The sequence below is a fragment of the Pezoporus flaviventris genome, unplaced genomic scaffold (genome assembly GCF_033815535.1).
Source record: "Pezoporus flaviventris isolate CSIRO_AGI_PZ_B2104156 unplaced genomic scaffold, CSIRO_AGI_Pfla_v1 ptg000002l, whole genome shotgun sequence".
Classification (NCBI taxonomy): Eukaryota; Metazoa; Chordata; class Aves; order Psittaciformes; family Psittacidae; genus Pezoporus; species Pezoporus flaviventris.
Window position 1 is genome coordinate 68,457,679 of NW_026892550.1, and position 17,026 is coordinate 68,474,704.

General features: G+C 46.6%; 2 protein-coding genes across 5 annotated transcripts in view; one reads left to right on the plus strand and one right to left on the minus strand.

Annotated features, from left to right (window-relative positions):
• MOB1B (MOB kinase activator 1B) overlaps positions 1-2,090 on the minus strand; it is a 41,491-nt gene extending 39,401 nt beyond the window's left edge. The window contains exon 1 of one of the 3 annotated variants that reach the window (XM_061442586.1): positions 1,907-2,090. In XM_061442586.1, the coding sequence (XP_061298570.1) occupies positions 1,907-1,920 (14 nt within the window). In that variant the 5' untranslated portion in view covers positions 1,921-2,090. Of the gene's footprint in view, positions 1-1,154; positions 1,272-1,401; positions 1,537-1,906 lie in introns of those variants that run through there. The other 2 variants (XM_061442596.1, XM_061442605.1) reach the window with 2 other exon arrangements.
• Positions 1,564-16,591, plus strand: GRSF1 (G-rich RNA sequence binding factor 1). 2 transcript variants are annotated; one of them, XM_061442572.1, is made up of 13 exons: positions 1,564-1,699; positions 3,450-3,566; positions 5,638-5,732; positions 7,032-7,189; positions 7,967-8,111; positions 8,867-9,022; positions 9,315-9,455; positions 10,865-10,994; positions 13,321-13,481; positions 13,633-13,757; positions 14,495-14,630; positions 14,864-14,946; positions 16,332-16,591. In XM_061442572.1, the coding sequence occupies exons 3-12, from the start codon at positions 5,705-5,707 to the stop codon at positions 14,920-14,922; spliced, it is 1,239 nt and encodes a 412-aa protein (XP_061298556.1). In that variant the 5' UTR covers positions 1,564-1,699; positions 3,450-3,566; positions 5,638-5,704; the 3' UTR covers positions 14,923-14,946; positions 16,332-16,591. The 2 variants fall into 2 exon arrangements, with proteins under 2 accessions (XP_061298556.1, XP_061298547.1); XM_061442563.1 differs by lacking the exons at positions 1,564-1,699; positions 3,450-3,566; positions 5,638-5,732; positions 7,032-7,189 and adding an exon at positions 7,350-7,568.
• Positions 16,592-17,026: the final 435 nt, after the last annotated feature.

Genomic DNA, 17,026 nt, shown 5'->3' on the forward strand with positions numbered 1-17,026 from the left:
CTCATTACTGCCTGTGACAGAGGGTGGAGCGTTTCTTGCTCTTCTGTTACCAGTTAGACAAATGCCACAGAGATTGAGGCTCTCTGATTTGTAAACCAGACTCCCAGGACACCACTGTACTTGAAATCCTGTGTGTTGTTCCCCCCCCCCCCCCCCTTCTCCCTTGAAACAGCTGAGAATTATGAAGGAGAGGGACAGCTGGGGTTCTCATTAGGAGAATTCACAGACTGAATTCATGGACAGTCATTTGTAACCACCTCCCATTTGCAGCTTCCACCCTGCAGTTGATCGGTGTCTTTCAAAACCCTTCTTGGGGTAACACAACAGGCGAGCTGGTTTGGTACAGCAGAGTTAAAAGATACACGCAGTGGAGAGATTCAGAAGGAAGCCAGCGTCAGTGTTATTTGTCTCCATAAGAACACAACTTACCAGAACACTCCGGTTCCCAAGATAAAGTATCTTCTCCAAAAGCAAGCTACATATACATCTGTTGGTTATCAGTATAAGCCTTTAACAACTGTCAGATATTATGGCAACGGTCCCACGAACTGCTCGCACGTAACTCCAACTGTGCAAGAACTCTCAGCAGGGCGAAGGCCTTAATGGAGCTCAGTTCTGCGAGGGTGCCTTTTTCAGCTGGTTGGATTTCCCTTCTTTCCCTAGAGCATATCTTCAGTTTAATTAATAGGTCACTGAACCGGTTTATGTTAATTGTCGCAAGTAACACGTCTTTGTTCCCAAGGGGCGGGACCAAAGTTCATTCAGTTACTGTCCACGAAGCAAAACTGCAAAATGTAAGGCTCTTCGCACACCTAAATCACCACCAACTCCTAAGGGAGCTTTCTTTATGCCGCAGTAAACAATTGCCTTATTAGCAACACACACCCTACCAGCGACTCCTCGCTCGCTGGGTTTGTACCAGATCATTGTGTTCATACCAGATCCCCCTGTTTGTTACAGACCCCCTATGGCCATAATAGATCGCTCTGTCCACACCAGATCCTTTATGTCCGTAACAGATTGCTCTGTCTGTACCACATCTCACCCTGTCCGCTGCAGACTCCCCCGTCCCTACCAGAATTCATCCCTTGTCCCTACCAGAATTACCCCCTTGTCCCTGCCAGATCCCCATCACTCATCAGCACGACCATTACCTGAACCTGGAATTAACTTTTCAACGCTGCTCCTCACCAGAGCTGCATTAATGCAATCCAGTTTTAACTTATCTACCGCAGGTAACACTACGGGCAGCACCTTCTGCCCACACCGGCCTTGATATGAGCGAAAATATTTTTTTTTTTTTTAAATAAAAAGGGAGACCCCTGCAGACGGGTGCTCTCCCCTGAAGGCTGCTCTCGCCTTCCCCATGACATCCCTTTCGGCTTGCAGCACAGCGCTCACCGGGAGGGTCCCTCCGGCCTTCAGCTAAAAGCTTCATAAATTCACGTCCCCGCTGTCGGAGGCGCCCGGCCCGTGAGGAAAGTCGCGGCCCCGCTCCACCGCCAACCACCGCCCTCCAAACGCCCGAGCGGCGCCGGCTGGCCCCGAGCGGCCGTTAACTCACAGCCCCCGCGGCTGAAGGGACGTGGCCGTTACAGCAGTTAGCGCGGCCGGGTTCCTCCGGGGGACTGGGACACAAACGGAGAGAGCGGGCAGGGCGCTGCTCCGCCGCCGGAACGGGACGGAGAGAGGAGGAGAGGTGCGGAAAGGGACGCCATGCCGGCGGGGGCGACCACCCGCTCCCTCAGGGCGGCAGGGAGGGCTGGCGGGCGGCGGCCGCGTCCCCTCGGCGGCCGGGCTGCCCTGCCGGGCGGGACAGAGCAGCAAAGGAGGAAGGGAACCTTTTCTCCTTCTCAGGCAGCCCCTTCCCCATGCGCCGCCGTGACCCCCCTCCACAATTACTCACAACAAGAAGCTCATGGCGATGGCGGCGGAGCGGGACCGGCGACTGCCTGGGCTGGACTCGGTGCGATTCGGCTCCCAATGGCAGCGGCAGCAGACGGCAGGCGTGTGCGGAGAGAACGCTGCGGGGCGGGGACACAGCCCCGCCGCCTCTCGCTGCCGCCACCCGCGGCCAGCCCGGCAGCCATCGCCCCCAGCAGGCTCCGCGGCCCGCACCGCCCCTCCGCCGATCTACCTTCACGCCAGGCCTCAGGCAGAGGTCTCCTGCTGAGGCGTCTCCGCGAGAATGCCCGCGTCGTCGTCCCCCCGCCGCAGATCACTCAGACACCCTCGTCTTACCGTTGCAGGCACCCTGCCCTCCCTTCAAATAGACCCTTCTCGTCAGGCGTCGCCCTTCTACCCTCACTCTCTTCTGCGCCCTGGGGCAGCACAGGGCTCCCTGGAAACATTTCCCCCAGCCCTGGGTGACCCAAAGGCCACTTTCCTTAGGTAAACCTCTACACTGCTCCAGGTCGCAGTGTCCCAGTATCACTGGGCAATACTTTCTGGGCACTGGTGTAACATGCCTCTGACAGCTTTTAGGTAGACGTGGCGCTAAAATCCCCGTGGTTGCCTACCAAATGCTGCAGGGGAACCACAAAAAGTGCCTGAACAATAGTGCAGCTTGCCATTATTCACCCCTCTTCTATCTCAAACTGCTTCCTGTGGAGCAAGCCTGGGGTGTACAAGAACAGGGCAGTTTGCTTCAACACGTCAAGCCAGGGACTCAAAACACATTACAATTTCATTATTTATGCCATCCAGGCTTCTTCAGGCTCTCTATCCACTTTCTTCAGGTACATGGCAAAGGGGTTAAGGTACCCAACCCAGAGATAACCACCACGGTCATTAACAAATATTTTAACGAGTGTTTCTGCCCTCCTCACTCAATAGCCTGACCATTTTTATAAGCAACATGTCAAAATGGCTTCTGATATTTCAACACAAATGTTTGGTTTGTGAGCAACTTTTAACGCAGCTGGCTAGGGCAAGCAGTCAGCTAAGGACCCACCCCCAAAGTGAGGATATGGGCAAACTACTGAGGTTAAAAAGAAAAATAAAACCAATTTTTCTTACAAACACTGGCCAGTCCTTCACCCTGAACCACCTCACCTTGCGTGAGCATGGTTAAAAATTCCATGTCCTCCCACTGAAGCACAAACAGAGGGTGTGCAGTGCCTCACAAAAGATGTCTGGCAGCCCACCTGACACTAGATGACAGATACCTGTTATGTTTTGGGGGTTTCGGGATTGTCCTCTGGGAATCCCCACCTCCCATTCCCAAACCAGGCACAAAGCTCTTAATTTTGATGTTTGTCTTGCTCAGTTTATACATTCCAGGGAAAAGACAGGCAGCAGCACCTGGAATGCTTCAAAATACAATGTATTTGTATCAAATGAGGACCACACATTCCACTGTAGCCTTAGCCATATCCAAGTGCTTTGTCTTTATGGCAAAAATTACAATCCCAGGGTGTAATTTCACATAAAGATCTGCCTCTGTTTAGGTCAATAAAAAGCCAGCTGGATTTTGGATAAGGGACAGAACAGGCAGGACAACCCGCAGAGATTCCCTCGTGCCCCAAGGGGATTCTGTGAGGCCCAGCAACCCCACAAAGCTGCAGGTAGGCCAGAGGAAAACACGCAAAATCCCACGCACAGCATTAAGTTTCTGCGTGGCTCCTAAGGGGTTTCAGCTGTAATGCCTTATGTGGCAAATGACAGTCATCTTCTTGTCTCATGTTTTTAAATGCTGAAACTGCATTTGCTACTTTTCTGGCTCTGTCCTTCAGACCAAGTCAGAATGCCAAGTCACTGCATTTCTAAGCAAATTAAAATTATATGACTGGTTTTAGGACACTTTTAAAATCAAGTGTTTCAACTAGGCAGCGAAGGTGTAATTAAAAAGCATTTCATGACGTTTGCAATTTTCCTTTTGGCTATATTAGTAAAAGCAGGCATGAAATATGTCTTGGCATACTTTTTAACAGAGGCTGTCAGACTAAGTTGGCCACGTAAATCTAATTCAAAAAAAAAACCCAAAATTGCTGATTTCTCTGGCACATTCATGTTGGAACATGAATAACCTCCATTCTCTGTTCCCACCCATACACTTCCTTCTACCCACAGAATGTTTTATTTTAGTGGCAAGTTAAAATTAAATGTCTGTTGCTGCATCAGTCAGTAGGAAATACTTGGTCTGGGCAACTGTCAGAAGGAAGGGTTAAATAATGTGGACATTTTATGTCTGACATTAATATTGGTCTCTTCGGGATGGATCAGGGTCACACAGAGCGCTTGCTTCGGACACTGCTCATAGAAGGGACAAGCAGCATGCTGCCGACTTACGTAAAACCATTTGGTTGCTCCAGTGAAGGCACTGTGAATGCACCCGTGGCCTCACGTCTGCCACTTTGGTTTATCCATTACACTAGAGCTAAACAGAATTACACTGAAAGGGCCCTCCAGCTGACAAAGTGCTTTGGTCTTGAAGTTTCCAGCTTTTGCAGCACAGCTCGGTAAGCACAGAACATTCCAGCTGAAAAAAAGTTCAAAAATTAAGGTCACAAAACTTAATACATATGTTACCAAGAGTAAAAAAAAACAAAAAAAACCCCAACAACAAAAAAAAAACAAACAAAAATGTTTACAAAATGTAAATAATACAGTATCTAATTATTAAGCTCTCTAAATATTCTCTCCACATTCTAGATTAAACTGATAGCATCCATCAATATCTTAATTCTTGTTTTTGCATTAAGGATTTATGACCAAGTGAAACATTTAAGTATTAATATGATGTCAAAATTGTGGTATGTACTTGTAATTATTCTCTACAAAAAGTGCAGAGCATGAAGAAATTACAGGAACTATGAGGTTATTATACAGTGGTCCTGAGTCATTTCAGTTCTGGAGCAGGGATGGAGCAACTCAGCAGCCCTGTGATTGCTGGACTGTACAAAGAGTAATAAATTTGTCCTCTGTTACCTTCACAGCTGTTACGGTGCTCAGATGTTATCATTCCTGCTACAATTTTCATACACATTAGGGATAATGTCTCAGAAATATATTATTGGTGTAGGACCTGCTCCACAAATCTCTGCAGTGTTTATAGTGCAGACAAATTCTGCTCTCCTTTCTGTTTCCCAGAGTTTGTGGGCTCACTCAAGCTAAGCATGCTATTTCCTGCTGAATGCTGAGCTAGCCGCAGATGAGCAGTTGTGTAACAAGCTCATCTTTCATAGAAAATTATGGAAGGCTCATTGCTCAAGTGGCTTAAAGCTAAATGAGCAATTTTAGAAATACTACAACAAAAAATATTAAGTCAATTTTTCTTGATGACAGATTAAACAAAGTGATAAGTAATGTTTCCCAATATAAGATCAGTAATTGCTTTAGTATCAACTCAGATGCTTTTTCTTTTTCCTCTGATCAAACTAAAGCACAGACAGTATTATTTTTAACAATAACCAGTTTAACGTTAGATAGTGAAGGCATCTCCCAAGGCAGATAAATCCAGCTTCCTGGTCAGCAGCAGAATGGAGGGACATCTCCTGAGGTTTTTTATTTCTACTTATATTAACAAATTTCCTCTCATAAGTAGACTTAATTTAATACCAGTTCTGTTGAGAAAATAAATGCAAATTCTATTGTCCCTGGATGATTTTTTTAATTTCTTTTTTCCCCTGATCATAGGTGTAGAGACTTTGATCCCTCATATTTGCCAAGGAAGCGCTGAGATTACTGGAAAACTTCAGTGCAGATGCCCAACAAAATGCTGCTCTCTAAAGGTAAATTCACACACACTGACAAGGCGCAAGACAAACAGCAGTGGGATATATTTTACTGTACTTGGGAAGCAAATATATTGAATGAAAAATGGGTGGAAGAAAGCATCTCTTCCTTGCACCCTGCTTTGTTTACGAGCTGAACGCACATTAACATTCCCTCAGTCCGTAAGATTCAGGGATCTGTTTATTAAACTTACAGTGTGAAAGCCAACCTAGATAAAGTGCTCAAGGTGAATTCCTATAGTTATCTCAGTTTTTGCTCTACAAAATTTTCTGGCTTATTTAAAGAGGTTTTGAAGAGAAATCTGACATGTAGACTATGAAAAACTGGAATGTGAACTGCTTGAGCACTGAGGTCAACATTCCTTTGAAAATGTGTGTAAAAACTGATTTACCTTGAAAATTCATGAGTTCAGACTGCTATTCTCAAGAGACTGTGCTGTTTTCAAGGCAATAATCTGTCATATGGAACTTTGTTACAAGCAATAGTTTATAAAAGCTAAAGCCAGCAACAAGGTGACAAAATAGCTTGTTAACATTTTCAAAACACTGATAAGAAAGAAACATTCCAGGTTTCTGATAAACTAATGGACTAGCACTACTACAGGCTGAAAGACTTCTGCTCAAAAACCCAAGACCATATTTTGAGTGATAATCTGCAGTGGTTTAAGATGGTAACTCTCTCTTGGTGATCCCAAGATAAGAACGACAGAAGAGGAAAATCGCCCCTGTCGTGACTGTCACCTGCCTGTCACCTCGGATCTGAGCCTCCATATTCTCCCTTGGTTTCCTCCAGTGTTGTTTTGGCGTGGGTCTTATGGGGGATGGCTGTCTTTTCTCTTCCTGCTCATTTTGCTTCATCCTAAATATTCTTCCGGGTTCAACATGGCGTACCTTCCCTGGTAAGCTGGCGTTGGCTCTTCCCTCTTCATCCCTCTTCAGTGCAGCAGTACAACAGGACTCTGTTTTCCAGATCATATGGAAGGCATGCGTTTCTCACAAACAGGTTTAGCCAGTACTGCCTCACAGACTGCTAAGCTAGGATGGGAGCAAGGGGTAGAAAATCAATTATATTAAAGTCTACAGGGAAGAGGTGCAAAAGGTTTATCGTAGTTAAGTCTGACTTGAAACTTTACATTGCACAATTAGCGAGGATTTTTTTTTTTCCCCCTTCGTGTTTGGTTTCACAAAGATACATTTATATCAAACAATGTCAGTGGTGACAGAGACTCTACCTGAGCATAAGCCAGTAGTAATTTGTGAATCCCTGAACCACGTTTCTCTATTCACCCGTGTCAGAGAAGGAGCATCCCACTGAACGCCCGCCGCCGCACGCCACAAGGCAGAAGACTACCCCATCGCCTCCCCCCGCGCTGGGGGCACGGTTTCGCTCCCTCCTTTCACGCCTGAAGCTCTCCGAGTCGAGCAACAACAGCCGCCGCGGCCTGCCCAGACAGGTGAGTGGCGGCCGCCGGCACGAAGGACGCGAGCCACGGGCAGCGGCAGGACACTCTCCCCCTCAAGCTGCTGGGAAGCGAAACGAGGCGAGAAGGCAGGCCACCCCCCACCACAAGGCCCCCTGCTCCGCCCGGCACCACCGGCGCCTCCTGGGAAGGGGAGGCGGAGCCCCCGAGCCCCCGCTCGTCGGCCATGGCCGCCGCCGCAGCCCGCCGCGGCCTGGCCGCCCTGGTGCTGGGCCGCTGCCCGCCGCTGCTGCCCTGCCTGCTCTCGTCGCCCCCCCGCAGACTCCCCAGCGGCGCTGCCGCTCTTGCCCTGGGACTGGGCGCGCCGCGGGCTCCCGCTGCGCTCCGTGCTGCCGTCCGCACTTGCAGTCAGGTACAGCCCGCGAGGATCGGGACTAAAATGGCGGCGGCCGGCGGGAGCCCCGCCGGGACGGAGCGCGGGACGAAGCTGGGGGGACTGCGGCGTTCGCGGCAGTCGGAGTGGCCCCGCCGAACCTGGGGTAGCCCCCGCCGCTCTGGCATGTCCGCGGCCCGGCAGTGAGGCCGTGGACAGGAGCGAGAGCGCTGGCGCACTGATTCCTCTTAAACGGGAGGCGGTGGCTGCGTGCGCCATGTGCGTCGCGGGCTTATCCTTTCGCCTTCCTGCCCCTTCCCTCCCACCTCATTGCCCCATTGCCGTACACCAGCTAAACGGGAGCGGAGCCGGGTACCGCTGCTGACAGCTGCCCGTTCCTCCTTCTTAATTTGGGATTTGTTTCTTTTTGGTGACAGGTTACAGATGCACCGTCCCACCAAGGTCACCTTTCAGAGGAAGAACAAGAGTCACCCAAGGCAGAAAACGACAATGTCTTTCTCATCAGGGCACAAGGATTCCCGTTCTCTTGCACCGAGGAAGACGTGCTCACCTTTTTTGATAGTATGGGACTTAATTCTCCTTGTAACTGTTCACTGTAGTGCACTCAGTGGTTAATTAAGTTGACTGAAAAAAAATTTGAAGATCATTATCCAGAGAAAGAGGAGGTTTTATTATTGCTGCCAAATTATTCATGATTACGCATATAAAACAGTCAACTTCAAAACTCATCCTTGTGGCATTTTATATTTAATTGGCAAGTCTTTCCTTCTTAATCGATGTCTCCACAGTAAAGGCAATCCAGTTTGATGTGGTTCCTTTAAAGGCAGGTGTAGTTGGCTTCACCCCTCAACTTTCCTCTTGTAAACAAGCTGGAGTGGGTTTTACATACTAGTTTAAACTTCAGTGTTGCTTTCCAGTTCTAATTAATAGGCTTGTGCATACCCTTGCAGGACTGATCCGTCCATACTATTTTGTGATGCATCCTTCCGGAGAGCAGATGCAAGTTTTTCCAGTGGTTTCATAATCTGCCTAACTAAATTAGGTCCATTTAAGGTCTTGGGGATAGGAACATAGAGCAGGCAGAGCATAGCTGTATACAGCTGTAGAAGCTAATAGATATCACTTTCTTATCCATGATAAGCATGGTGCATTAGAGTTAAGATTAAGAGTGTTCTAATCTTTGTTTCAAGACAGTGTTTTGCACTGCTGAGGGGGGATAGCCTTATGCAGAATATTCAGTTTTCATCTGTGATCAAAAGGCTCCGTGTTTGATGCAGTTGTATATGTTCCTGTATCATGTGTTCCTTGATTTCTAGGCTGTAGAATTCGAAATGGTGAGAACGGCATACACTTCCTCTTAAACAGGGATGGGAGACGCAGAGGGGATGCCTTGATCGAGCTGGAGTCAAAAGCAGATGTCCAGAGAGCCTTGCAAAAGCACCTGAGGTACATGGGCCCCCGCTATGTGAAAGGTGGGTTTGCAACAGCACAAGTTACATTGTAAACTCATGATAAAGTGACTAAGAACTGCTTGAATAATAAAGTGGGCTGGGGTGAGTGTGGAGAGATGCAGGATGTGAAACAGAGCAGCAAATTAGCCAGCATGGCACCATTTATACCTAAATTCCTGGGCTGGATGGGAAAAACAAAGTGGCACCATTTTAGGACCATAGGATATGGGGTGGAGGAAGAAACAGGAAGTTTTGCAGAATGCCACCTGAGTACTGTGAGGGAAAACATGTTTTGTGCCTGTGTTCCTTGTAGTTTTTGAAGTACACGATAGTGATGTAGAGAGCTTACTACAGAATCTGCGGGATGAGTCACAAGCCATTAATGATGGAGTTGTACTACTCAGAGGCCTTCCCTTCAACTCCACTGAGGATGATATCGTGTATTTTTTCTCAGGTAATGCAGCCTACTCTGTGATAATTCGTTGTGAGGTGTTTACTTCTCTAAATTGATGCTGTTGTTCCTCTAAGTGAGAAAAGCAAAAGCACACACAAGCTTCAACAGCTTAAACACTATGAGGAGTTGCTGTCCTCCCGCAGCTAGAAGTAACTAAATCTTTCTGAACAGCTTGTGGCTAACCTAAGATCAGTACTTGCAGCACTCTTCTGAATCCAGGGGAAGGAAAGAGAGGAACCTAGATCCTATTGTCTGCAATTGTATTTATGCCAGCAGATAATTTAGCAACATCAAGAGCAGCAAAAAATGCCTGTATTATCATTATAGTACAAGTGAATACAACATGGAGTATTCACAGCTGTATAATCATGACAGCTAGGTCACATATGCCATGTTAACAGCAGTGTTTTGAGTTTTTAGTATTAGTGGCTTGATGGCGATTGTGGAAGGTGACTGCACCAGTTCTCAACTGAGCAAGTGTCGCACAGCATGTCTACACATGGTCATGTACCACACTTGGTGTGTGAGCAATCCAGGTGGTTGCTGCCTGCATTCATCTAGCAAGTATCCTTTCTAGATTTTGCAAAATAGATGGACATTTCTTTAGGTAAACTTCTAAGTTGTAGACTAAACCAAAGCCAGTTCTTCCCTGACCACTTCCTACTCCAAGTAGGCATGCACATAGAGTCATGTAGCACTAAGGTTCATAGTAACCATGATCATACCAAATGCAGAGGCCACCGATAGAAAATTTGTCAGCTGATAACAGGTAGTTCAATATGTTTGGAGGCATATAGTAGCAGAGTGATCACAATGACGAGGGCAGCATTGTGAAGCAGGTATTTCCATTTCTTCAGGATCTTGGAGAGACCCTTTGAGAAAAGAACAAGCTGCAGTGAGGTACACAAAAGCATTCCTGAAGAAAATAAGTGTAATAGCCTAGCCCAGCGTGTGCTCTGTATCATGTCAGATACAGTTACCTACTGGATTACAGGCTTCCCAAGACGTTTTACAAAAGCACAGAAGTTGAAGTTCAGTGAATTTGAGCTCAGTTTTGAAGACATGGGGGAAAAAAACACCATATGAAGCTATTCCAGGAACTTTTGCGCTGTGGATGTCTCTGTTGTCTAGAAATTGGATTCACTTGGTATTTTCATTGCTATTTGAAGCCTGAAGTCAGTTCACTATTGGCAATCAAGCTTATGTGATAACTAGCAAACCAAGCAAATAAACTTCAGTAACTAGAAGTTTAAAAAAAGCTATGTAGGCCAGCATGAGCATTCTTTTCACACCTATGTAACTGCCTTATTAGCTTCTCAAAAACTTGTAGAAGAGTAAGGAAAAAAGATGCCTCCATGAGCACAAGTTCCTAACAAGGTAAATGCCTTTTTCTCCCCATCCTTCTATAGGTTTGAAAATAACTGACATAGTTTTCGTTTACCGGGGAGAAAGAAGAACAGGAGAAGCTTTTGTGCAGTTTGCAGCTCCTGATATGGCAGCTAAAGCCCTGCTACGACACAGGGAATATATGGGAAATAGGTAGGTACCTCACTGGGGTTTGTGAGGGTACAAGAGCATGGTATGAAGCATGCTGTATGACTTACAGCTTGTTTGTTACCAGGTGCAACAGGTAATCTTCAGCTACCTCATATTTATTAAGAAAGCTTCTGCCTTTATTACTCTTAAAATGAACTCAACTTTAGGTTCATCTTTCAATAGAAATCATAACTAAACCTTTGTCATAGTTGTGTCAGACTGTTACTTTGTGCCTTATTTAAAAAGAAATGTTTTAGGACCTCTGAAATACTCAAGTATTCAAAATACTCAGTATTTACCTTCGGATAACCCAAGTGGTCATGTGTTCTTTAGAACTGTGGGAAAATTGAAGAAAAGAGCCTTTTGCAGGCCTCTGTGTGCTGCAGATGTCCCTTCAGCACTTGTAGCTTGGGGGAATTTGGGGCCTCTGAGAAAACATTTGTTCAAGTATTCCTGAAGGCAGCCTCATCCCAACAATGGTTTGACAGCACTCAGAGCTGCGAACACTAACCCACCTGCCCAGTCACAAGTGCACGGGGATCCTGCCCCTTCTACAGACATTTGCTCTCACCAGATTTCCACCAGATTCCCTAGCTTTCAGCACTTTTGGCAACCCTTGTCTCTAGTACCAAGCACAGTCAGTGTCTCCATTTGGAGAGTATGTTGTATGAAGCACAGTTTACCACTTACCTAGCTTGAATCCATTCCCAACCTTGACTGCTGCCTAACACCATACAGTCGTTGGCCTCTATGGTGACCACATTCACCTAGGCTGTTCTTCCTCAAGAATCCGTATTTAATAATTTTCTTCCAGAGCACTGAGCCCTGTGCCAAACACCTCCCAAGAGCCCCTCTTTTCTCAAGGAGAACTGTATATCACTTTTCCCCAGAACAACAATCATTTAGGTTGGAGAAGACTTTAAAGAACATTGGCTCTAGCTGTTAACCTAAACACTGCCAAGTCCACCAGTAAATTGTGTTCTTGAGCACCACATTTTTACTTCCTTTAAGTACCTCCACAGCTGCACTCAGAGGAAAAAAAATAAAACCTCAACAAGATTGTTTTTACCCTGCTGAATCTTCCTTAAGCCACTAAGTTCTGTCTCTTAACAAAAAACCTCTCAACTTTCTCACTTCAACACAACACTTATTTCCTTTCTTCTGTTTCCCTGCTTCCTGTTCCAGGCTGCACTTCTGTGTGTTTGTGCCTCCCCTCCATATTAAAAGAGAACAGCTGCTCTGTAGGTGTGCTCAGTAATTGAATTAACTACAGTACTTCCCTGCTCTCCACTAGAAATTAATGAATTCTCAGTCTGCCATTTTTTTTTGTCACGCTCAAATGAGCTGATGTTACTCACCCACCCGAGCTTATACATCTCTGGTGCTAGGGGATTAGCCAAGAAATTGAGTGGTTGCCAAAACTGCTGTCAACTTGAACTTACTCATTCTTCCTGAGCTAACAATTTTATCCAGAAATGGCCTTCAGCTGCACACAGTGCTGAGCTGGGGCCTCTGTCAGCCTGCACGTGGGGTTACTTTCCTTACTCAAGGCAGGGAGGGAAGCCTCCTCACCTGGATGCCCATATTCTCCTCTGCATCACGTTATTCCTTCAATGTTGTAGAAATCACTTCAGAATAGCAGTTAAATATTTTGTACAGTCTGGCTGGTACTGCCACCAGCTCTGAAAGATGAGCACAGGCAGCTCCAAGTTCAGGGGTTCTGGGATAGGTAGCTGGAAACATAGATAACTAATTTTATACTTTGACGAAACCTATGAATAAGAGTTGGTTGGCTGTTTTTTTAATCTGTTTTCCTTTCTGTGGTGTAAGTGGGTCCCTTAATGTTGCATTACACATTGGTGTATTATACCCAGGACTTTCACGTACATTAGATTTTATCCCATCAATTTCAGAGCGATCTGTAAAATCTTAGAGTTCCACTGAAGCATTTAATATGACCCTGTGCATCTTCTGTGCCTACCTGTTGCCTCGTTTGGAGTTGGGTGGGGTTTTAATTAGGGGTTTGTAGAAATTGGAAAGTGCAGTTTGCAGATGTGCAGTGAGGGGAAAATAGGCTCACATAAAAGGATGCATACTACTGAAAGAAAATACCTTTCAGAGGAAGTAAGCCTGTGACTGTCACTGCAAGTTGAAAAGGGCTTTCATAAACACAAATTCCTCAAACCCATTGCTTGCCATACTATGGCTTTCACACCTCATACGTGAGCAGAGTTGGGATGGGATAACATCCTGAAGGTGCTTTCTCAAAACCTTGGGTTCTCTGCGGAGGTGCAAGATGTGCCATGTAATCTTTTCCTTTGCATTCCAGATACATAGAAGTGTATGTGAGTAGGAAGCATCAAATGCAAAAGCATTTGCCTTATGACAGGCAGCCAGTGACCTACCACAGAGTGAAAAGAGAACATGAATACATTTCTGAAGAAAGGGAATCGAGTGACATGGGCGGCTCCGATGCTGAAAGAGGAAATAGTGAGTCCCCCCACTGTTGTGTGTGTTCTCTGAGGCCCATTTCTTACCCTGTTTGTCTGCTGTGAGCATGACCCCACATGTTTACAGCTTTCACGTGAGGTTGGTCATCATTGCCAGCATTTATGATGGGTTTTTTTCCTCCATTCCACAGAATTGTGCAGGGAAGGAATGGAAAGCTCTAGGCATGTTGTACAATCTGGGAGTGTCTCATCACCACTGCACTTTGTTCATATGAAGGGTTTCCCTAACCAAGCTAGTGCCCAAGACATTATAAGTGTAAGTAACAGCAAAGCTATGAATGACATTTGGTAGTCATTACCAATGGAAACCCTTGATTAATTGTCACAGATGGCCATGCCCCTGGCAGGGGGTTGGAACTAAATGAGCTTTAAGGTCCCTTCCGGCCCAAACTATCCTGTGATTCCTATGATCCTATAAGTGGTATAAAATGTTCAATTTATCCATGTTGTTCTTAGTCCTCAGTGCTGCGTGGCTTCAGGCTGAATGTGTTTGAGAACTGGACTTCACTGTAGGTTACAGACTCCAGTGTAGCCGTCTCTCTAAATACCAGTGGATTAAAGCTTGTGGGGCTGTCCTAATGTCTGTCACTTTGGCTCGAGTAGCCATTTATCATCTTATCTATGTTTCAGAGTAGCTGATTGTACAAAAATGAATTTCAGAATTATTTTTTCTCGGTTTTATAGATTTTAATAGCAAAGCAGTGTCTCAGAGTGAATGTACCTTCACTTTATGACATTGTGTCTACAGAACATGTGTGCTGTGTGAGGAGTTTTGTTTCTGTCAAGCATTACTCTGCCAGGAGCTTACAGAGGGTGGGACAGGTGACTTGGGTTTGCCCCAGCTTCACCTGGATGGAGAAGGGGGGGGCCTTCTGCTACTCGAGAGCTCAGGCTGCCCCACAGCCAGACAGGCTTTATAAGTAGAAACAGCACTTTTTTTTTGTAATGGGGCATGTTCTTGTTCTCTTTCTTCCTTACAAAACTCCTTTTCAGTTTTTTGCTCCTCTGAAGCCCACAAGGATCCTGATAGAATACAACTCCCATGGAGATGCCACAGGAGAAGCGGACGTGCATTTTGAGAGCCATGAGGACGCAGTGGCTGCAATGGCCAAGGAGGGGTCCCAGCTGCGTAAGTGAAGACAAGGGATGTTACAGACCTTGGGTAATTTGGCATATGGGCACAACTTGTCAAGCTGCTGTTAACTGCCCTTGTAAAGGGATCATCTTAAATGTAGATTTCAAAATTACCCTGTAACCAGACATTGGATTTGTGCGAAAATGAAAAAAAGAGAAACAGGAGAAACACTAAACTTGTCAAGTCACTGAACCCAAACCCAGCCTGCCTCTCTCTTTGTTCTCCAGAGTGCAGTGCCATTGAATTGTTCCTGAATAAACATCCGACGGCAAAAGAAAACTGCTAGTGACAGTGGCACAGTCTGAGATTGGTAAGTGCATCCTTCTCTCTCAGTCCTCTCTGTTCCATTCTTACCAACGTGTGCCTCACATTTACTGGTTTTGACACTTCTGTTGATGGGATTTCAACCAGCTTAAAGGCTAAAATTTAGAGTAACTGAAGGGGCTTACCTGAGGTCAGGCATTGAGCCTACACCCTCCACCCAGTGAGGCTGCTTCCACAGTATAGCAGTCTTGAGGTGACAGGGCAGCAGCTCCTTCTGGGGTTACAGCCAGAGCTGGCAGTGGTTGCTGTGGTGCCCAGGCACGGTTTGGCTCCAACAGCAGCCTTCCCCCTTGCAGCTGAGGCCTGCTGCAGGGAGTGGGAGAGCTTTGTTTCCCTCCTCCCTTTAAAAGTCTGCTAGCATGATTGATGTAAGGTTCTGATGGGGTTGTATTCCCTGATGTGGAAGAGGAAATGTGGCTAAACCTTTCCCATGGATTTAACAGCAGTTGGCCTTTAGGCTGGGGGGATGTTGCTTACAATTACAGTGGAATCTGACACAGTAACATTTTTCAGGTTATTTCTTAATGTTTTAATCCACCCACTCTGACAAGCACCCTTGCTTGTGGTAGCCAGCCTGTTCTCAGTGCAAAGGGCGTGCAGTGCTTTTCATAACGTTAACCACAGGCTGGTGGGGGTAGTATCCTGTAGCAGAACAGTTCTTGCTTGCTTTGTTGCACAGGAACAGTGTCTCTTGCCATTTACAAAAGAAAACTTGCAAGCTGTGTTGGGTGCATGAGGGACGTGGCCCTTCCATGGAGGAGGTCGCAGTGTGGCCTGGCAGTTCTTGCTGCCAGAACATCATCAGGTCATGCTCCTTCCTCAAAACACACCAGCCCTCCCTGCGGCAGAAGGGTTTCCCAGCTCCATTGCTGTGAGACTGAGTGTTTGTTCCAGGAAAGCAGCTTTCCTGTGTCCTTAAGTAAGGCCCTGGCTTACTTGTAATGCTTCTTTCAGTTCCCCTGGGAAAGGTGGGGTGCCGGTTGCTGCTGCCCACTGCAGCAGGGAGGCCTGGCACCCCCCAGTGCCCCACCACCCCTGCAACTCTGGATTGCTGTTGCACCAGGGAGCAGCTCTTGCCGGGGATTCAAGGCACACACCTGGCTGTTCCCTCCACCCCAGTGGCACCAGCACAGCCAGAACCATTTCTGACCCTGAGCTGGGATCCAGCAGCAGTGGAATTTAACACTTCCAAACCTATGTGTGTGGACTGCCACCCCCATGGAAACATCTCCCTGTTAGAGGTGTTTGTGTAATGCCAAAGTCTACTATTCTGTTATCGGAGGGAGTAATTCAGAATAAAATGCAGTGGGGCATTTGAAAAAAGGAAAGCAATAAGCCACAGCAAGGCAGTGACTTTTCTTCTCCTTTTAGGCCAAGTGAACATTCCGGAGATACGAGCATAAAGATGGAGGACAAGTGTCACTGCACACTAACTACGATAAAATGTATAAAATCTAGGTTAGCGTGGTGTAAAAGCATGTAATAAATTGTATTGCCATACTGTGGACAGATTGTGTGCTGAAAAGCAGAAGCAGCTGCACTGGAGGGATGGCAGGTGCTGCAGGATGGAGCCCTTCTAGTCTCCAGCTGCATTATAGAGTACAAAGGTTAATAAACCACCAGTATCCACAGTTAACAAACCAGTGCAATTTCAGATCTTCACACACAGGTCAGTGGGTGTGGAGCAGGACAGCCAACACCTCACCCCTCCTATGTGTAATCATGGCAGAAGGGTATGGAAAGACCACTCAGGACATGGGATATAGATGATCAAGTTTTTACTATTGTGTGGAACAAAATGAACATCAGAAAAACTGCCCTCTGCACCCCCAGGCTTGACGGCCAGTGTCAGCCCACACACACTCCAGCATTACAAGCTGTACCTGAGCAAACACACCCTGAACATCTGCAGCATCCAGTATGTCCCAGCAGAGACCTTCACTGAGGCTGATACACAAGGGAAGAGGCAAGTGCTGACACAGAGCACCCACTCGCTCTAACCTTCCAAAATGCCTGTTTCCATGCTAGTTGCCATCTCCTCCCTGCTTGTGTGTAGGGATCTTGTG